The sequence below is a fragment of the Ruditapes philippinarum genome, unplaced genomic scaffold (genome assembly GCF_026571515.1).
Source record: "Ruditapes philippinarum isolate M1 unplaced genomic scaffold, ASM2657151v2 ctg267_1_1_1_1, whole genome shotgun sequence".
Taxonomy (NCBI): Eukaryota; Metazoa; Mollusca; class Bivalvia; order Venerida; family Veneridae; genus Ruditapes; species Ruditapes philippinarum.
In genome coordinates, this window is record NW_026855002.1 from 57,545 (window position 1) to 81,007 (window position 23,463).

The 23,463-nt window shown below is 31.0% G+C and overlaps 1 protein-coding gene across 1 annotated transcript; it reads right to left on the reverse strand.

Annotated features, from left to right (window-relative positions):
• Nucleotides 1-7,955: 7,955 nt before the first annotated feature.
• LOC132741774 (hemicentin-1-like) lies at nucleotides 7,956-19,549 on the reverse strand. The gene is made up of 9 exons (XM_060730029.1): nucleotides 19,377-19,549; nucleotides 18,690-19,028; nucleotides 17,105-17,413; nucleotides 16,175-16,486; nucleotides 15,477-15,764; nucleotides 14,955-15,269; nucleotides 14,329-14,463; nucleotides 13,965-13,998; nucleotides 7,956-10,900 (listed from the first exon to the last, which is right to left on the reverse strand). Exons 1-9 carry the CDS (start codon nucleotides 19,456-19,458, stop codon nucleotides 10,717-10,719), a joined length of 1,998 nt encoding a protein of 665 aa, XP_060586012.1. The 5' UTR covers nucleotides 19,459-19,549; the 3' UTR covers nucleotides 7,956-10,716.
• Between the last annotated feature and the right edge of the window lie 3,914 nt (nucleotides 19,550-23,463).

The window sequence follows — 23,463 nt, forward strand, 5'->3', positions numbered from 1 at the left end:
AGCATAATCATATAATTTTCACAACATAAACGATACTTTGGAAGGTCGGGAGAGAATCGTATGCAAAAGACCTTTACAAGCACGATTGTTTCTAACCAATTTACTGAAATGCAATTGGATGTTGTTGTTGCTGTTGTTATTGCTGGTGCTTCTTTTATTTCGCCCGCATGAATATTAATTTCATATATCCGAATGCGTATCGCAAACTACCTTACGGCCCGTTTTCGTTGAATAAGGGATTGTTGGTACCCATAAGCCAAGTGAGACCCGCACCTGATAGGCCTTAACAAATATCTGTATTACATCTACATTAATAACATTGCAAACAAGGCCGCACATGAGATGACGCTGTGGAAAGATTTTAGATTTACGTTACGGCAACGGTAATTATTTGGCTGTGATCTGAGCGACCAAAAGTCGGGGAAGGGCCGTGCGGGTGAGTTTTGCCTTAGCCCATGTAAATTGTTTTTTATATTCTACGTAAAAAAACTGGAACTGAAAGATAGCTTCATTATTGCCAGTTTCTATTATGTTCGTAAATTGGTACCATTAATCATAATAGGATCCAAAATAAGTGAGTGTATGAGAACTTCTCTGCCTAAGTAATGACGTTCAAGAAATCAATTCCTTTAATTAAGGTTACGAATGCAGATCGTTAATATTTTCAATTTAGCACGTCTAGAATTAAAACACAATGAATTCATTAAATTAAATAGTTTTTTTGCACTTAAGCATGTAATTTTGAAAACGTAATAATATTCCAATATATAGCCTTTTGTCATTTTAATTGTCTTAGTTTGCAACTACACATTCTTATGTAGTTATTGTTATCCAGTCGCAATAAGTAGTAGTAGTATAGACTTGTTCTAGTCTTAGTGAAGTACATTCGTAAATTTAAAATTGAATAAATATTTTCATGTTGATATGAGCATGTTAAAGAAACACCTCATAGACACACCTTTCTCGTTTTCTTACAGCCACATTGCTATTAGTATCGCAACCGGAAATGTCACGACAGACTGAGATTTAATTGTTTGACATATTTGGAATATGTCTCGTGCATGCCAGTAAACTAGTGATTAGACATACATAACTGTTTCTTCCTTGCTACATAAATTTCTACGATATGTAAAAAGTATACTCAGAAATAAATTGAAGCTCGCATTTTGTTGCTCTAAAACAAAGTCGGATTTAAAACGCATTTCAATTTTGGGTAATTTTTCACAGAATATTTTTTCTGGAAAAAATCAGAGAATATTATCTGTAATTTTACAACAACAACAACAATCATTTTTATTAGAAAGCACGTCACAATAGTAACAAAAAGTGTGGGTTACATGGTACTTAATACAAAATCATACTTTAAACGTATTTTTCAATACATGGGGACAGTTTTAATATTGGCAACAGCTAACGTTATTACGAATAATTGTTATACAATAAGTACAAACATGTTTGTCATAAAAATATAAGTTATAAGTGAAACCTACAACAAATAGAGAGAAATAATAGCAATAATCTCTAAATAGAAAATCCCGTCATGTTAAAAAATCCTCAATAGACCCCATTTTACTACTTGAACTGTGTGCTTAATCGTAAGTTTCATGCCTCACATGACGAACTGCGGGGTTGAATGTTATCACTTCAGATTAAGTGTTATAGTATTGATTGTGATTTTACGTAACGATTTAAGTAGCTTTAAACATCATCATTCCACTGCTTCAACGCTGCCTTTAACAACTTATTCCTGTTTCTTTTGCAAGAGAGAAAGGTTAAACAGTGCTTCTTTCTTTAAAGTGACGAGCATCGAAAGTTATAGTAAGTTATAGTAAATTAACATGAAATCGGGAAAATATCATAAATAGATGGCCAAGTTAACAGAGAGTGACGAATTGTTTTTGATGTCATTGGTAATCTCCATTGCGCATAAGACAGACTTACGTATATTTCAACAGAAAGAAATCTAATTTCATTTTCAAAATTGTATCTGCATTTGAAGTGTAACGTTTTTTTAATTATTGTGTTTAACCAAAACCTACTTGCAACATTAGATGCGAATGTAGAATAATACATTAGCAGTTCTATCAATCACAATGACATCGACATCTCACATCTCGAAGCTATTTCAATTTTCCCAACATGCAACAAGATCTTATTAATACCGTTGTTGTTGCCAGTTTCGATTTCAATTTAGACGTAAATTGGTACCAAACAAATGATTTTTATTCGTGCTTAAGTAATCTTTTGACCGAGAATAGCAGTTCGAGAAAGTGTGTTATTTTCTTCAATACTGTATTTGGTAATTCAATGTAATAACTGGTTGACTGTCACGAAATCCTACAAACAAATACATACAACAAGTAGCAAGTACAAGACGCGTTTAATAATGAAACTTAAAGATCGCTTTTGATGATTTTTATGCTACTTCACATTATTGACAACTTTAACATATCAATTGCCTGTAGTTTTGAAAAAGAATAATTCTAAAATACTTCTATGAAAGAAATATTTTAGTATATCCCATATGATCATGAGTTGGTGGCGCATGCACGAAAAATCATTGCTACACTATTACAATTGCTGCATCATATATGTTCCGGAATATTTTACTCATTTTATGAACAATATGCATGTTTGCTAAATAACAAAGGCATTTTATTAACTCATTTGCTAATCCACAATAAGATTATGAACTGAACATAGTTCAACAATTGGTTAATTTTATAAAACGTTTCAATAGATATTATCAATAGCTTTTTTAACCTTCAATACTATGGATTTTCTCGATTATCATCACATCACATGAAACAATCTTGCCTGATACAGTTCTAATAACACGAAATAACGCATATTCAAATGTTTTTGTTCGTTTGTTCTTTTTTTTAGTTTAGGTAAGGTAACTTTGAAGCTTGTTTATTTAAAGAAAACCTCGTATTCCTTATGTAAGGCACAATCAGGCACACGAAAAACTATAGGCATTTTGGTACTGTTTGGCAGCCTCAACCACTAAGCTATTGATGCTCCTTATTTTATTATCTCTCTTTAGAATTTGTGCATAAATATATGTAAAGAAAAGTATAATGTTTTTCACGTCAAATCGTTTGTCTTGAATGTACTAATCTTGGTTAAACGTTTAGTTATTAAAGAAAAGTTCCACATTCATATGCTCTCATAACAAAAGTGTAAAAAAAAACAGTAACGAGTAAAAGAACATTTCAATGTCAAATATCAATAAATAACTTGGCTGTAATTTTGTTCACGAAAATACAAACTTTTAAGATTACAAAATAATTAATGTAAACAGAGTGGTAATACAAAAATATTTATACGAGTTGTTTTCTGTTTCTCCAGTAGCAGTTTGTGCTCTGTTCTGTTAGTCAAGTTAACTTTAAGCACAACTGCAACTACTGTTTTTAAGCGGACCTCAATGTCAAAAGTTATCTATTACTCAAACCCTACGTATGGCGTTGCAGTGTATGAGGTTAAGGTTGCAGATTGTTTTAACTGAGGTGATCATTAGTTATTATAGTTACATTTTTTTGTAATCAAGGTATCTTGGCTAAAATAGTTCATGTGGATAAGTTGGTTGGTATTTTGGTTCTTGTTGTGCCTTGAGTTGACTGTTAGCACTAAATTCTTATCCTTATATATGCCTTATATATACCTTCTCAGAAAACATAGTATCAACCTTTGTATACATATGTTTCGTCTATTGCAAAGGTTCATAGAAACATTGTAAGTTTATTTGATAGAACATGCTGTGAATATATTTTCAGTTGATTCTGTTTTATTGGTACATACTGAGTTATGTTGACAATGTAACTTCCCTGTTAAGAATAAAACATTAGCGATGCCCTGATAATGCCAGTTGAATATTGAAAACAAGTCTAATATAATACCTGTGGTACCACAATCATGGTAGCTTTTGTAAATTTTTTGTATCTAAACAAATATTCATTTTCCCAACAGATTGAATTATATAAGACAAAAATTAAACACGTAGAGGTGGTCAAATTGTGACTAATTGAAAACATAGTTTGGTCATGGATGGTATTGTTTAGTGCATAATACCGATCAATTTCCTTACACAAACTTATGCTAATTTTAAATATGACACTGGTGTGAAAATGACTGAAACATTTCACGAGTCACAGATTTTTAAACATGACATTACAGTCATGGAAATACTTTAAATAAAGTATATGATAACAGGTTTCCATTGGTTTTTAGGCTATATAATTTTATGTTACACCCGACATTGTTAAACACGACATTGTAAAAAAATCAAATTCAATTTTAAAATTCATTAAATTTTTTATTGATTTTGCATGACTGTGCATGTGCCTTTCAATTTCAGACTCAGGTTGCATGCATGTTATTACACCAAAATGGTATTGATCAGCTGTCTTGCAAATCCTTTATAAACGAGATTAAAACAATCTACATCGGTATATTGTCTTGCATATAATCCGGGCAGATCAAACCAAGCTATGAGAACTTGAGAGTCATATTCTTAACTACAAGATGGATCCCCTAAAATTCACGTCTTATCATGCAAAACATTTGTAGAATTCTTTAGAGATGAGTTACAGATCATAAGTAAGAAACAAGGTAATGTTATTTGATTTCCAGTAGTGCACCGTGCCACTCATTTCTACTCTTAATTCAAAAAATTAAATTGTGATCATTGCATGCAGACATGATGCCAGATATTTATTACGTCAAAATAAGACATTTCACATACGGGCATCAATTACATTAAGATACATTTAAATTAGAATGATGACAACCAATATGCTTGCATATGTTGCTTCCTTTTAAATCGCGTACGTGTGTACGTGTTGCCATTCTTGTAGACAACTGCCATTTTGTTATTGTCTAATATTCTTCGTTTTATCGTTGTCGTTAAGGTCCGGAACAAAAGAAATCTGAAATAACAATGAGCATTACAAATGGATGACACACATTTTCATTACAATATTAAGTGACACTTACACTTTGAAATCGTTTCAACTGATGGATTGATGTAGTCTAAGATACTTTTTAGATACACGCACTCTATTGTATTTTAAAAACAATTCTTTTATCTAAAATAGAATATTCAAATTCAAAATGTATTTAAATAAGGTCTGAAAGTTCTCTTTGGTTGACATTTATCTACACTGAGATACAATTTTGGTATTATAAAAAGCTAAATTTGAGTCTCATTGGATTACATTAAGCATATTTAATCCAAAAAGTGTCCATATGAATTCTAGAAATATTTCTCAAATGCTTGCCATGAATTGATTAGGTAGACAAACTTGCATTTAAATGTCACTCTCAATTACACAAAATTCTTTTTAAAGTCAAGCTGTATATCATTTGAATAAATCACAGCATTGTGTTTGTCTCAGTCTTAAGAATTTAAAAATCATTAGTAAGGTCAAGTTCGTGTACTCCTCATATTTTACCTTATAAATTGGAAATATGTTTTGGTTTGTCAATTCATAATCCGCTTATTTAACAATAAATGTGTCCTGGTATTTTTTGAGGAACGTGTGCCATCTTTATAAGAATTTGTTCTCCTTTGACAATTCGGCTTAGTCTTCTTATTTTCCAGAAAATTTCAACGTATTTCAGTGATAATTTATTTCAATGATTTGCCTCATCAGGTATTTGACATGTCGGGGTTGGAAATATTGGAGATTTTGTACCTTTTAATTTGGTTGTGGGCCAACAACTTGAGTGCAATATTTCAGATAATTCGCTATGTCCTTTTCCAGAATGATTACTTTAATATTTAAAAGAAATTAAAAAAATATGCTCTAAGTCTTTGGACGTCATTTGAGTTCCTTAAACTTAAGAATTAGTCATACATGCAAATATTTTCATATCAGTTATCAAACTTATTTAATTAAAACAAAAACTAAAGCACGAAAATGTTTAAACTGTTGTTTTTAGCTATATTTATATAGTTTGCATAAGATACTTTTTAATTGGCCGGAATGTAGACTGTCAAGCTGAAAACGTATAGACAGACCACTGAAGCTACACGTGTAATCAAGTTTCGAATTGGGTATATGATGAACCAAAGTTCGTCAGCTTGAAGAAACAAAGATCATGTTCACTATTGGAATAGAACCTACAATGATAAACAACGGTTAGTAACAAGTGGTTTTGTTGTTGTGGTTTTGTTAACTTGTATGCGTTTGAAAAGTTATGAATATTTATGAGTCTCTTTTTAAGGAATATGTGTTTGCTTGCATAGCAGCATTAAAGCGTTATTATTGCTCTTCACCATTCGATTGAAAGAGCAAGCACTATCATTGATCGATTCCTACAAGTCAGAATCACATTATTCACTTTTTTGCACGAATGTAAATAAAAGGAAATATAAATGTGTACATTATAATAATCATGTAGTGAAATACACAATACAATAATATTCATTTTCGTCTTTATTTATGTTTCCCACAACCAGGTTTTTATGTTTTATCTTGCAACAACTCTTTCTTTATTGTCATCTTTATTGCGCAAATTATACAAATAACATTCCAATGATAGCATCTTATTCATAATTGCGCCATATATTGTGCGTCTAGGCAAACTATTTCATCTTAATGATGTAAAATGTCGAACAATAAATGGATAAATTATGAGGAACTACGCTTAAATGGTTTTCGCGCTTTTGCATTATGTAAAAGTTATAAAATGATTTCTATCAAATATTCGTTTGAAAAAAAAACCTGTTTTCTGTACTTCAAGCTATTTCACGAGATAAAAAAGCAAAAATACCGATTCTATCAAATACAGATACCTTCTTTCCTTATAACAAAGAATATGCTTTATTCAAACAATTTATGAATGTTTTTCCAATTCAAAATTTAGCCATTTTCATTTTTAAATGTTACATTCTGTATAAGCCGCGGCTAGGGGCGTGGAAGGTAACTTGTGTTTTCAAGTACCGTCAAATCAGGCTCATAAAAAACTGAGCCTGCATTATTTTCAATTTTGTCATTTTGGGCATTCTTTTTGGATTTTGTGTTTCTCTTTTTAATAAAAAGTTGAAACTTAATTGTGTTCGCTTAGCAAAACAAACGACATTGACTAAGATATTACACAATGTGATAATTTATCTATTTTGTGCATTTCTATTGCACTTTTGACGCATGATTTCCTTTATTGGTTCATTGATTAATTCAGTTATCAATAGCATACCATAACGTTTTTATAACTGTGATTTTTATGTCTGTAACAATTAAATTCAGATGAATTAACGCTTTATTCTGAATGCTGACAGACATGCACAATTTGGAAAAAAGGGGAGCTTGTTTTATGTACTCACTGCAAAGTGTTTCTGTAATACAATCCTTTCTCTACAGTCATTTGTCTACGTCAATTAATAACGTTTCCGCACAGTTGACTTAGCGTGAAATCATATGTGAGAGAATTACAAATCCTGATATCATATATGCTAGTTAGGCAAACTTTGGTGTAGTCTGTTTTGTGGACGGTAATAAAATAGCAAAGTTATTGCTTATTGAAAAGGTTTGAATGGGTGACGTTTTCAGAATCTAAAACAAACTGAAGAGATTAAAATGTAAGTACAAACAATGAAGTTAATCAGGCGATGTATTGAGAAGAGTGACTCATTGACAAATTGTGTACTAGCATGTATATTGTTAAGAACGTGTATAAAGTTATTAGTATTTAAATGATGTAACTCTTCATTCAATATTCATTCAGTTCAATATTATTGCTTTTAATCACAAAATATAAAACTTGGATCAAATAATTTATAATTTATTAAATGGGTTCAAGGTTGTTTCCTTCAGCAAGAAACTTTACATTCATTTATAAGTACTGATTGTCCCATGTGTCGCCGTTTGGTTACCTCAGCTTCCTTTCATTAAATCATGGTAGGTTAGGGTTCGTTATGGAATATAGGAAAACGAATAACTCTGAAATTAGTCAATATCATGTACCGGTATATTTAATGATAATTTATAAATAATAAATAAATATAAAATACAGTATATATCATGTAGTGAAAAAAACGATGTCTATCTTCGATATCCAATTTTTATGCACATCAACATAAACTGTTAAATATAAAGTAATGTAAACAAAAAATGTGGTCCCTAATCAACAGTCGATGTCTACAAAGGACATAACAAAAACATATATTTCATAAAAAACAGCACTTGAATGAATAATCGTTTACGTATGAATCTTACAAAATGTTGAAGATATCGACAATACATTAGTAAGTATATTTTTTTCTCAAATACATTATTTCATTTTAATATACCTTTCTATCAATCGAAACTGATTCTAATGCTTGGTTGTATATTATCTGAATAAAATGTAATAAACACGACGTTTTAGATCAATATTCATTTTAAGTTTGTGATGACGTTAAAGCCGATTTTTCTTGAAAGCAAGGCTTCTTTATTGATAAAATGGTTGCCACTCTAGATTTGTCATGACAATAAAAATATCTTAATTTAATAACCAAGACTGTAGTTGTTCTTCATTTCAATAAAAGCGCATGATTCTTTGACCAGCGGAAAAGAAAACCCCCACAAAGTAAACATTTTTTTTTCTTAAGGAATTTAATCCAGCCTTAATAGATCTGACGCTATACGATTACTCTTGATGTATAGGACAACCATATTAGGATTTTATTACTGCATTTTTAACGGTTGGTTAACTTAATTATGATATTGTTATCATTTAAATCAAAATATTTATTTCATGTCATAATAATCATCTTTCGCTAATTTAACACTTTGTCCACATTGCCGCCAGACATGCAGAATTTGTCTATTGGGAAAAGGGGCTTTGTTTATTGTTTCATTCACTGCAAAATGTTTTGTGATAAAATCTTTTCTCCGCAGTCATTTGTCTACATCAATTAATCACGTTTCCGCACAATTACCTTAACGTGATTATAATTATGTGAGAAAATTACTAAAAACGATATCTTATATACTCCTATGAGATTAAACAAAGAATTGAATGAGCTGCAATGTCGACAGTCATATTATAGAAAAGTTAATGTTAAAATAGGTGAAACAAAGAATACAACATACTAAAATGTTTCACTATAAGAACAATGAAAATGTTCAGCAAAAATGGCTAAAAGATAAATTGTATTATGAAACAAATCTGTACAGAAATATCAGAACAATAAAGGCTACTAAATTGTTATTATATTAGATATATTAATATATTGTTTCTGTAGATCGTTGAAAAGCGACAGCATTTTAGTTGATAAATAAATGAATACTTGAGGCATAATTGGCAAAAAACAATGTTGTTTATTATTAAAGATCCTGTTACATAATTTTTCATGGTTTTATAAAAAGAATATGATGCTCAAATTATGATTTATCATTATTGTAAGTTCCAAAAAGTATTATTTATAAAGATATTACCGAATTTAATATTTCATGTAAATAAAGGGAGGTAATAAAAACTTTGTTTTCTATAAATTCTAAGTCAAATTTTCCAATAAGAAATGAATGCATATAATCTAATGATTACATTTAAAATGTACAAATATTTGTAGTACATATTTTACATATTCTTCGATGTTTGAAAATTGTTGTATTAGCATAATTTTATCCATATGAGTGGTATACACTCAATTACAAACATGCAGGATCTTTCAACATTAAGGAAGGAATATGGATAAATATACATTTTTATTTCCAGAGAAAATTTAGAATTTGCAATATTCGTATAGTACATGTATTTTCTCGGTAACAAATCCAAGACATTGGATTTCGAAATTCTAAATACGTGAAGAATACGTGTACAACAAAACTTGAACTTCTCAACATAGTTTCTCTGATAATATAACGGATCATCATCTGTGTATCGCAAATGCGTGTAATAATGATGAAATCTTCATTTAGAGAAGGTAACAAATTAAGTTTACACAAAAAGAGAGCAATTATACTTATTGTATGTACGACCCTCTGATTTAATAATAACAACGAAGAAATAAGAATAATAATTATAAAAATAATACTTGTATGTCTATACAAAATTTGAACTTTTTGTACAAACAAAAATTATGAAATACTCCTAAATGTAAAGGAAATATATTTTCATTCATGCATTTATCCGAATGAAACTAATATTATTTATAGAAATTATAGATAAACTTATACCTTATAAGGTAATATCAACATTTTCAACAGCTACAATTATCATTACGCATCATCAAAAAGATAATTCAAACAAGATATGTCGTAAAAATGAACGTAAATCAAAGGTTATATACATGACTATCAAGGTTATTGTTGTTAAGAACTTTCTTACGTCACGAATTGAAAATATGCAAATACATATAAATAAAACGAACAGATAGGATTTTCTGCATCAATTTTAAATTCTTATGTAGGCATAATGAAGAATTTATTGATGCCCTTTTTTTATTATCTCTTGTGTGCAGACTCAATTAAACCGAGTCTACAGATTTCATGTAATTTTGTTGTTTAATGCTTCCGAGGGATCGCTTTTAATAAGATATTCAGGATACAAAACCAAAGTGTTAGACAATTACAAGGGGATCTGACCTTGCACTTTTTGTGAAAAAATATATGTTATAATTAGTACAATTTTATATCTTAAAATAAAGACACTGTAGTACAAAGCTAAAATATATAATATAATTTCAGTGTTTTACGTGTAAACACATGAAGTATTTTATGCAGTTCATGACTACTTTTTTAGCTCATCATATGTACTTTTATCGTCCCTTGAATATTCAGAAAGATCCATATACTCTCTGTTGCCCTCGGCTGTAACACTGGCGATGCTTATATCGGTGTCATTTCTAACGCTATATTGTCTAATCCTTGTTTTGTCTTCTGCAATATTAGACTGGGATACGTTGACATACTCCCTAAATAAAGATCGAGCATAAAAATATTTATAAACGTAAATTGATCATTAAATTGTATATGTTAAACGATCAGGCTTACTAGTATGTTCTAATACTGATTGCTTGGTTAATTTAAACAATATTTATTTCCAGAATTTACAAAACATAAATATACATTACAAACAGAATACATTGTATAATAAAATACATGAAAGACTGATGATATAAGTTAAAGATATACAATGCTAAAGAATTTTTAACTTAATTAAATTCGGAAGAGGATTTGAAAACAAGTCCAAGACTTATGTAAATTCATTTCCTCAGTGGGTTGGAAAGGATGACGGCTGACTGGTCAAAATCATATGTAATGTTTTGAGATTTTGAAAAGTGAAAAAAGGGTTCCAGTGTGGAACTGAGTTGTTTGCTACCGATAAAACAGTTAACTTAGTATAATGTATAAAACCTGCTTATGAAGTCGTTCTGTAACATGCGCAAGCACTAAGAAGTGAAACGTTTGGTGGCGACAATGTATTTTTGGACGCAACTAAAGATAATTGTGTTATGTTCAAGGTTGAGATGTTCAGAGCCATATAGTAAATTTTGAACAGTTAAAGGACACTGAAGGTTTGCAAAGAAAGTATTTCTTTGAACTTGAAAGTTTGGACAAGAAAGAAGATAATGATTTACAGTTTCAATGTTACCACAGGAACAGTGTGAGTCGTTAACAATAGATTTGCGAAAGAGATCGTGATTTAACGAACTACAGCCTAGACGTAAACGAGTGTGAAGTATTTGTGCTTTTCTATCACCAGTGAGATAATATATGGGGGGCTTTTTAAGTTGGCCATTCAATTTTGATTTAAAGATTTCTAAGGTTGAACTTGATTTAATTTCATCGGATAAATTGTTCCAGTCACGAATGACAGAGGGAAGAAAAGAATCTTGATATAGTTGAGTTCTAGAGTTTACAATCGGTATGTTATTGAAGTTACGTAATTGGTATCTATTTTGTGTTTGTTCAGGGATTATGTTTGATAAGTAATTTGGTGTTATGTGGTTTTTCATTTTGTAAAATGTTATTAGTTTATGTTTTTTCCTGCGAGTTGCTAAGGTTTCCCACTTTGTTTCGTTATAAAGTTTTTCAATGCTGCAAAGTTTAGTCGCTCCCGTGATAATACGCGCTGCTTCTATTTGAACAGATTCGATCTTTTGTTTTTCGTAATTATTACAGTTATCCCAGACAACATCAATATATTCTAATAGTGGTCGTATGAAAGTAAAATAAAGTTTTGTAAGACAGACTCTGTTTAGAATGAACTTGAATGCTCTTAATATTCCAATATGTTTCCAAGCCCTGATTACAACTGACGAGATATGAGAGTGCCATTTTCCATCGTTTTGAAAAGTTATGCCTAAATGTTTATGCTCATCGAAATTTTTGGTTGTGGTGTCGTTCATTTTTAAGTCAGGGTGAGGAGGGTTTTTTTGCGCGAGAATATCATGGATTCTGTCTTATTGGGATTGAAATCGATTAACCACGATTTTGCCCAATAATGTATATTTTGCAAGTCATTGTTAAGAATAGAAGAGGCAGAGTCAGGTAAGTCAACAATAAGATAAAGGCTAGTGTCGTCGGCAAAAAGTCTGATTTTTGATTTTACTTTACTGACAATATCATTTATATAAATGAGAAATAGTAGAGGTCCTAAGATTGAGCCTTGTGGCACACCAGCTAATATATTACTCCAGTTTGACATTGAATTTCTAATAACAACACGTTGCTGACGATTAAACAAATATGAAGCGAACCATTGATGAAGTTGACCGGATATACCTATCGATGATAATTTACTTAGTAGGCCACGGTGCCAAACACGGTCAAACGCCTTTGAGATATAACAAAAGACCATTCTAATTTCTTTACCATCATCAAGGGCATTACAAATATCGTTATAAATGAATATCAATTGGTTGGTGGTGGAGTCACCTTTTATGAACCCAGATTGAAATTCAGAAAGAATATTTGTTTGACGTCACAAAATTGTACATATGTTTATGGATACAACGTTCCATGAGTTTACCTAGGCAGCTTTAAAAGTGATATAGGTCTATAATTCGCGGGGGAAGAAGGGTCAGATTTTTTATAGACTGGGGTTACCTGTGCCTTTTTCCAGTCGGTTGGAAAATATGAAGATGAAAGAAGCTTGTTAAAAAAGAAGAAAGTGGTGCAGCAAGTACATTCCTAGCTTCTTTTAAAAGACGGGGACTTATGAAATCAGGTCCAGACGATTTCGAGGGATTAATATTAGCAATTGAATCCTTTACGTCCTGTGGTGTGATGATAATATTAGTAAAGGATGTTGTTGGATGAGAGTTTAATGTTGGAGGATCCATGTTGTTATCATCAACTGTAGATTGTTGAGAGAAATAGTCATTTAATAGGTTTGCTTTTTCGTTATCGGTATTTGCATGTTGGTTTTGAGTGATTAAAAGAGGTATAAAGTCATCTGCTTTTGTTTGTTTGAGTTCTGATTTTGCTAGTTTGAACCATTGTTTCGGATTTAATGTATTGTTATTAAGTTTTTCAATTAAGTTATTATGATGCTCAGCTTTGGCTTTCTTCATTTCAAGCGTTACTTCGTTACGTTTTCTACGAAATTTGTCCCAGTAATATTCGGTATTTTTCTTTTTAGCTATACTGTGTATTCTTTTACGAGAGCGAATTAGCTTCCGAATATTTGAATTAAACCAAGGGACATCATTTGGGCGGATTGTGACGTTTTTATTGGGAATCGATTCTTTCGCAGCATCTAAAATAGTATCTGTAAATAATGATGTTGCAATGTCAAGATTTTCTATTGAAAGGATATTGTCCCAATTGGTATTCGACAGTATATTATTAAATTTAGTATAATTGCCTTCATCGTATTTCCATATGTGCCTTTTAAATGACGGATGTTTCGGATTGCTTGGTTAATGTATTGCTATATCTATTTCATGTCTTAAGCGGATAGTGTATAGTGTATTGTTTGTACTATGAAACATTATATCAACGTATAGGTGTCTTCATATCGAAAGTACTTACTCTTGCCTTACATTCTCTTCCTGTGACTGCGATCCTGAAAAATGAAAAACAAATTTAATCTACAAAATGATATTTTCATTCATTTTATGAATGTCAAAGCAGTCCATCAATTTGACAGACAATTTCGTCAACAAATTTATTATTTTACAATTTCATGTTATGTTTTTCCAATATAAAAGTATGAAGTTTAACATTTTTTTTCTGTTCTAACAGCCAGCATTAAAACCACTGCAAAATTGCTGGATGTCTAGTTCGGCAAAAAACGCCTATTGAAAACAAAACTTTTGCCGTAAATTAAAATAGGAATTAATAAAGATTTAGATATTTTGCCTTAATCAAGAATAAAGTTATTATGTTATATTACCTTTTCTATTTGTTTTCATTCTATAAAGAATGGTGACCAGTACTCCAACAAGTATTGCATTTAATATTCCAAGAGATACTCCAGTTATGATTGTGCTTTTATTAGGATCACAAATGTCACATTTTGCTCCTTCTCCTGATAGCTCGTTTGAAAATAAAAAAGAAAATTGTTTTATGTTATGCAGGAACAGAACAAAGATAAAGCAACTTTTTATTATAAATAATAATTTCTAATTGGTACAACAATACACATAACTATATGATAATAAACCTACAGAAGTCAATGTAAACCAGTTTGTATTTGCAAAGATTGGGCTTGGTACGATTCATACGATGTTTGATTTTTGTCTTATCCATTTTTAAACTAGAACCTTGTGCAATAATCGTACTTTCTGTTGCAACAGGCAAACAGAACGTTCGATGACCTAAAATTTGATACAAAGACATACTTATAAGACAGTTGTACGCACATTTTAGGTCTTACTTTACTTTACCACTATAGGATTTTGTTTTACTTCCTCGTCAACTTTTGTAGATAGAAATCAATTGTGTCAACCTCTTCATATCATAACCTAAGCGCATTAACACATTAACGTGCATACCAACTTAATATAAATTGAACACTACCTTCGTCCGATATCGTTTCAGCTAAGTTAAAGTGTTGGAAGAACGTTCCTATACTGTTATTTACAATGAGTCTATACCGTCCGTAATCAGTCTTTGTTATGTTAAGAATAGTCAAATTAGACTGTAACGCTGTTGATGTTATCAGTAAATCTCTATTAGCCAAAACTGGTGTCCAGTTTGCGCCATTTTCCTTCTGCCAAGAGAATCCTTTTGAGCCTGGATTTGGATAGGCTAAAGCAGTAAAACTCATCATGGCTTGCGCGTGTAATATGCTTGAAATATTCTGATCTATCCGAAACAGTGGACGCGGTGTACCTGTAACATAGAACTTGATGTTGTTGTGTTTTTTAGTTTTGTTTGATTTGAAGTAAACACTCACAAAATACACACTTAAAAGTTTAAACAAAATTATTGTAAATTTTACATAAATATGTGAGTGGTCCAGCAGAAACTAGTTCTATTGCATTCTTTGTATCTAAACATAGATATTGTATTTTTCTTAGGTCAATTATATTTACTTACAATTAACAAGTAACTGGATGTTCCTTCTAGAAGACCTTCCAATTTTGTTGCCTCCTTCACACGAATAGTCACCGCTATCAAGACATGATACGCTACTTAATGTGAATGAGACATGATTAACACCTGATGATTCATTCTTAAACTTGCCTTCAAATAGAATCTTTACAGACGAAATTGGATTGCTGTCAACTTCACATAATAACTGCACGCCTTCATCGTTTTCGTCCAAAATCACAGTTGACATCCCCTTATGTCCTTTCACGCCAAATGCAAACACTGTGGCCGGATCTTAAAGATGAAGCATGCCGCTTTGTTCAATAATGTTGTATGCAAAGCATACATTTGTTTAGTAAAATCATGTGTCTGTATCAAAGAAAAATATTTTGTTGTTTAGGTTTACTACAGTCACATTCATATAAGCATGTTATCTGATATCTAATTCTAAAAGTTTTAATGCAATAATGGAGGAGAAAGCTATCAACAAAATTGTATTATATAAATAATTACATAATATTCATATAAATGTTGATTTTAAAAGAAAACAAATGGTTTCATTATTTCATTATAGACCATTTAGAACCTCAAATCAGCCACTCAGAACCATTATTCAAATGACAATTACATAACAATGTCAGAACTTTTATTACCGGCATGCATACTGAGTAAATAACGTACAAACAAAAACAAGTAATTCTTACATAAAACATCGAGGAGAAACGTTTCAGAGCTTGATCCTGTCTTTTGTTGGTTACTTGTTTGTGTAATATTATTTGATGCAGTACAATTGTAGAGTCCAGCATCATTTTTTGAAATATTTTGCTTAACGAGCTGATTTCCAATTGTTGAAGAATCAGAAATATCATACCATGAGTTCTCAAGCGAACTATTTAATTTTCTTTTCCATAGATATGTAGTTAAAATTGGATTACCAGGATCAACTATACATTCAACTGATAAAGTAGATCCTTCAACTTTCGGCCCAACTTTGAAGGGTTTTACAAATGGAGCATCTGAAATCAAAGCAAGCATTTCCATGTAAAAGATGTAGATCATGGTCAGACTCGGTGGAGTCGAATCTGCAGTTTTCACATAATTTTGATATTGTCAATACTCCTATTCCTTTTAAAACAACTGCACATTCAGACGGGTCTAGCTCATAAACTTTTAATTGTATCGATAACCGAGTGCGTGGCAGGTTTTGCTTGCTACCATTTAAAAAGACTTGGTGGAGCCGAGTCTACAATTTTCATATTTTTATTGTTTTCAATGCTTCTCGGAAATATCTCTCCTTTTCAAAAATTGTTTATAGTCTTAACAGCACCCTTTTTCCAGAATTATATACATGTACATGCATATTTTGTAGGTAACTTAAATTGTATTAAACAATTTTCTTTTAATATTTATGGAACATTCCAATTAGCTTGTCAATAATACAAATTATATTTGACATAAGACATGTCGGTAAAACTAAGAATTTTGAAAGATCTTAGTATTGCATTAGAAGACATACAATATTATGCCATCCTACCCCTGCACACCCACAAAAAGAACGATTTGTTTTCCTTTCAAAATTTAGAAGAAAGACATCAAGCAACTATTTTTTTCTATACATTGCTAATAATACTTACAATAAACATTCATTTTCAAAAGGTCACTGCTGACCGATGTATATGCATTACTGATATCTTCTGTTGCTGTACACGTAAATTGTAGGTTAACATCTTTCCTGTCAATGTTAGATATCGTAAGTTTATTTTTACTGCTAGAATAAGTATATCTTTGGTCATTTGCATCGCTGTTGTTTACTTTCCAGTTATAAGTCATCCTGAGGTTAGGGTCATTAGGTGTAGTTGCCGATGCACTATTGCATGTTAGTACTGCACTCTCGCCCTCTAATGGTATTTTATCCAGTCTAATTACTGGTTTTGTAGGTACACCTGCAGCATAATGCATAATGTTACAAAGCTGATATATATGCGTGATTTGCTGACATATTGATTTTACTAATTCGATGAGAAAAAGTTGCTCTATTTTTTCAATTATCAATATAAAGTTGGATTAGGAGTTAATGTGTCAATATTGTTACATACTCTAGTCAAATATATTTACCTAGTTTGTGAATATTACAGTATATAATGCTTGTATCATAGTTTTGGGACCTTTCTGTTGAAAATGTGACAGAGTTAAATAGTAAACATATACATGCACAGTGCGTTAACTGGAGTGCAGGTATTAGTTACCCGCACTTCAGATCATGCATATTGATTGGTTCATTTTGTCCGGGGTTTACATATTGTGACGACAGAGAAAGGGATAGCGATGGAAATATCATATTCAGATGCTCGATCATTGGTTACCTTTTTGTGGGGTTTCATATTGTGGTATCAGGGAACGTGTTTTTATGTTTGACTATGATACAAAAGAGAAAGAACATCGAAACACTCGGCAATCTGATATATACTCGGGGGCTACGTTTCCTCGTACAAATCAGATAGCCTCGTGTTTCGATGCTCTTTCTATTACTTAAATTCACTAAAATAATTTCTTTTTCTGAAAGAAATATGTTTATAATTGGGCACTTTATTAATTTTTTTTCTATTTTATTGTACTTGTTGAAGTGCGTGTTTTCTTAAGATGTATACACTCCCTTATTGTACTTTCATGATACTAGTAAAAGTTTAAAAAGAATGTGTAAATCCATATGGTACATTTTGACTGATATATAGGTTTTGATATTATTATCATATGAGGCAAATGTTTTATAGTTTGTATCAACCTTCATTATTTGTTAAGCTTAAAGTTGTATGCTTCCAGATAAGCCAAAATATTTAAAGAAAATTTGAGAAAAAAATGTATAAAGATTTTTGAAAAAGTAAAATGATTCAAGGTCCACGTAACAATGTACATATGTAGTACAATAGATGACTGTGTTTGTAGCATTAATCATTTCTACTGTGTGACTAACGCTGTCAGGACTATTTTTTGCATATTTTGACATCTTTTTTTTTGGCAATTCACGTGGCTTGTAAGTGCCGTTACAATTACTTTTTTTGTCCATTTCATAATATTTTTACTTTTAGATGCATTTTCTAAATTTTTCATGAAAATCAGCAAAAGGCATGTTTCAGTTTAAAAAGTAACACTAAGCAATATGACAAATCATAATCTACGAGCGATGGTTAATATCTTTGCACGATTTCTATTTTATCTTACCTAAGATATAGACAATTACACATCCCATTACTTCCCGGCTTGTTTGAGTAACTGAAAGTTTGTATGTTCCTCTATTTGATGCTTTTAAGTTGTCAATTCTGATAGTAAGATCTCCAGTAGAAGCATTACCGGTAAATGTACAGTTGTTACAGCTAGATATAAATGTATTTACACCATTTTTATATAAAGCTGACAATAATGGGAGGTCATTATCCGACAATATTTGGTTTGTAACACTCAGTGAAGGGGCTTCAGAGTGTGCGGTTATTGCTTGAAACTGAATGGTCACATCATCCCCAGATCTTTTATATGTAGAAGTTGTTGAAGTACAGCCAAACACTAAAATAAATCAATATTAAACCACAATAAATTATTCGGGTCACTTTAATTACATATATTTAATATGTAAAATAAATATTAGTACTTTAACCACAAAAAATGATACGTATAAAAAGATTGTATCGCAAAATTGTCAGAAGTTATTTTAAGCATCAATTATTTAAATCAATGCTCTTTGGAAATGCTGACCTTTATCGCTGAATGTGACTGTTGTGTACAAATCATAGGTTATTTTGTTATAATTACAATATAATTATACAACGATGATAGACGGTTAACCTTGTGAAAAGTTTTCTCGTTATAACTAAATGCATTTTTAATAACAGTGTAAATGTTCATATTATTTACCTTGATTACTATTGCAGTAAATAATTATCCAATATAAGAAATATAAACTTATATTCAACACAAAACACATTTTATAAATCATTTATTAAAGTATTTAGCCTACTTGAAACTTAACACCATCGTAAAAGGAAGTAAATACATGTATATTTAAATGCACATTTTTAAAGCGAAAACCGATAAACATCTTAAAACCGCACGGGTTGTAAATCATCAGATAGTAAACACTTATTTTATTGAGAAGTCAACTTTGTGAAAGCTATCTCTTTTAAGAATAACACTTATTCATATACGTTAAAAGTTGTAACATACTTATTATTAATCAGTTGAAATGTAAAAGGGACGCTTTATAAATAAGTGATAAAGATCGAGCTGTGTAAAAATAAGGTTATTAAAAAATAATTTTACGAATAGAAATTTGAGAACACTGAAATGAAAAATTCTTTATTTCCGCGTTTGTTCCGTGCGTGGACGAACGAACAAGCCAACGACTGACTGACTGACTGACTGACTGATTGATTGATTGATTGATTGATTGATTGGGTTGAAAGTTGCATATAACATTAAGCTTTTTGAGTGTATTTCGTGTTAGAGTACTGAATAGAACACATCAGTCGTAAAGAAAATTTGATAGAAAGCATATGTGACAAATATTAATTTAAATATGAGCGTCAAGGATTAGATTATCATAATGCATTAAAAATAATATCATTACGGAAAAAGATGTCAGTTTTGAGCGCATTACTTTACTAGAAAAAAGCATGGATTGGGTTTAAATACGTAGGAATATAATCATGAACGCCGATAGGTGATTGATTTTAAAGCATCTGAACGATTCACCGTGTATTAGTATACTGTAATGCAAGAAACATCAATATCTATTTACATTGCTATAAGATGATAAAAACCATGTTGAACTACATTGAGCGTACTACATTTTTCCTGATGTCATTTGGCTAATTGACGTCATATATGACGTCATATGACGTGTAAGCATTCGCAGGTTTACATTAACATATAGCAGGTATACATTAAATTTTATGGAAGTCTAGTGAAAGTTCTAAACCAAATTCTCTATAAGTCTACTAAATTTACAGTCGACCGACTGTATATCAAGAAATAGTTTTTGTATAATAATCACGTCGTGTTTAAGTGAAAACACATCAGATATATATAGAATACAATCTATATTGATTTAGGACTTATGTCCTGGTAAATCAAACAGCACTCTTAACAGATGATATTTTATATATGTTACTAATTTAAATGTTTATTCTTAAAATGTCTGTGTATATATTTCTCATTTCTAATAATGTTCGTTTAAGTGCAGGTATGGTAGTCATCTATTGACTGAAAAAAATGCAGTGAAAATCGTAAGATTTATCGGTTGATAAGATGAAAATAGAATGATTGAGTTTTTCTAATATCTATCAGAACCAAGTCTACATTGTATTCCTTTCAATATAGAATTATCATAAGCCTCTAGAATACTTTGTCACTTTGATACTTGCATTGTTAGAGGTCTGTGTCAGTCATGTGATCAACAGAATATGTGGGGGAAGAGTACCCGTATGGTACAAGATGACTTTTTGTGTATATGAATATTCAAGGTCTTTGGACCATTTTTCATAATATTTGTCAATGGAAAAATCTATAAAGTAGTCTGACCTTTGAGTTGAGACTTTTATCTTCATAGTGAAGAGTATATCAATGGCCTAGAATTTCATCGTATCAATCGTGTATAAAAGAAAAATACACAATTTGTAGAATAATTGGCTGCAAGGTTCCGCTTGAAATATGTTCCCTGATTTTAAATCTTAATAAGATTCTTAACTTTTCATTATATTGATGGGAAGAAGACTGATTTTTTACTCAATTATGTTGAAAGATACAACGAATGCAGCATTTACATACAGTTTGATCTTATTAATCACAAAATGAAAATTCAAAAATAATAATAAATGAATATATGTATCTTCATCTGCACAAAACAATGATTTGACGAAAAGTTATTATGGAAATTAAAATAATTAGATCAATCAACTTCAATCAAGGTCAAAAATTGTTATTGTACATGTAGTATAAAATGCGAACAAAACTCCAAAGCATAATTATTCTAAAACATTCATAAAAATTGTTGATAGAAGTACATTTATGGCCGGGTTGCACTGGTGCAAACCCGGGTTATAGTATGGTGAATGTCGGGCGGAGGGCGAGTGGTCGGGCGGTGAAAATATTTTCGTAACAGTTTTCTCAGTAACTACTCATCACAGCCTCTTGATATTTGGCATACAGCATTTATACATGGTCCCATACCGTGGGATTCGATTTCAGGTCTGCAGCTCATCAACTTCCTGTTAAATCACTTAGTTAAATTTTCAACATTAATAGTCAATGGTAGGAAATTTCGTAACAGTTTTCTCATTAACTACTAATCACAGCCTCTTGATATTTAGCATACAGCATTGACACATGGTCCCATACCGTGGGGTTTGATTTCAGGTCTGTCTGCAGCTCATCCACTTCCTGTTTACCCACTTAGTTGAATTTTTCAACATTAATGGTCAATGGTAGGAAATTTTCGCAACAGTTTTCTCGACAAGTACTAATAACAACCTCTTGATATTTGGCATACAGCATTGTGGGATTCGATTTCAGGTCTGTCACTCATCCACTTCCTGTTTATCGACTTAGTTAAATTTTCGACATTAATGGTCATTGGTAGGAAATTTTTATAACAGTTTTCTCAGCAACTACTTATCACAGCCTTTTGATATTTTGCAAACAACATTGAGACATGATCCCATACTGTGGGATTCGAGTCAGGTCTGTCGCTCATCCACTTCCTGTTTACCCACTTAGTTAAATTTTCGACATTAATGGTCAATGGTAGGAAATTTTCATAACAGTTTTCTCAGCCACTTCTTATCACAAAATCCGGTATTATTTGCGATGTTTTAATTTTCGCTATCATTCGTGAATCTGCTCTGTCGCGAATTCATGATGCCGCATAAATTTTATAACATAACATACATTATAAAAAATTAATCTGATTACAATTTTCTTCGAATTGTTATTAAGTTTGATAATGAATACAATAACTGATTACAAAATAAAAAAAAATATTTGGAATGTTTTAATTACATCATAATAAAGATATGAAGGTTGAACAACAGATTTTCCCCATTTCTTTTCTTTCTCATGAATACATGCATATCAAACACAAAAGCTATTATTTTCCGACAATATCTACAAATGTTGCACTTTACAGTCAAATGTGAACACATATTGTTTAGATAATAATAGATTTACGGTGAAACTGTGATCAACTACGGTAAATTAAGTATCATGAACAAATATATTACACCTTCTTACAATCATTTAACGTCTTATCAAATACGATATTTGCAACAAAAACCAAATTTTACAAATGATTAGAAAAACCGTTAATAGTAAGTCAATTACAGGTATGTGGGTAAAGTCTGTATAAAATATAAATAAATAAAAACCGTATATTGATAACACCAATAACATTTACCGTCAATATGTGCGGCACGGTATGGAAATTAAATTAAACTCACCCTGTTATATTGCGGAAATAAAATTCAAACATTGCGAATATAAATTTCTGACCATGCCATCGCGAATTCATGAATAGGCGAAATAATCTGACGCGAATATAAAGTGATTTACATTATTTTATAAAAATAACCCCAAACAGGATTTATCATTTAACCTGTTTTGTGTATGCTACTTTATGTCTTGCGTATATTGTATTATTTTGTATGTAAGATGCAAGATCTACATTGTTAATGTGATATAACAGTGAATGTTTACAGCTTTTTTTGTGGAAAAAAATACTTTTCCAAAATTGAGAGGCATTCAGTGTATTTTCCCTACATTCGTGCCATAGCCGTAATTTTCCTATAAATTCCTTTTTTTTCTTTTTTTGCTATGAACACTTGATATATAAAGACATAACAGTAGTTTAAATTGCATTTACACTATATTATTTAACGCAATGCCAGGTCGTAACCCTGCTTATTTTGAGTATACGCCGAGTTCAGACCGAGACTTACTTCAAATATAG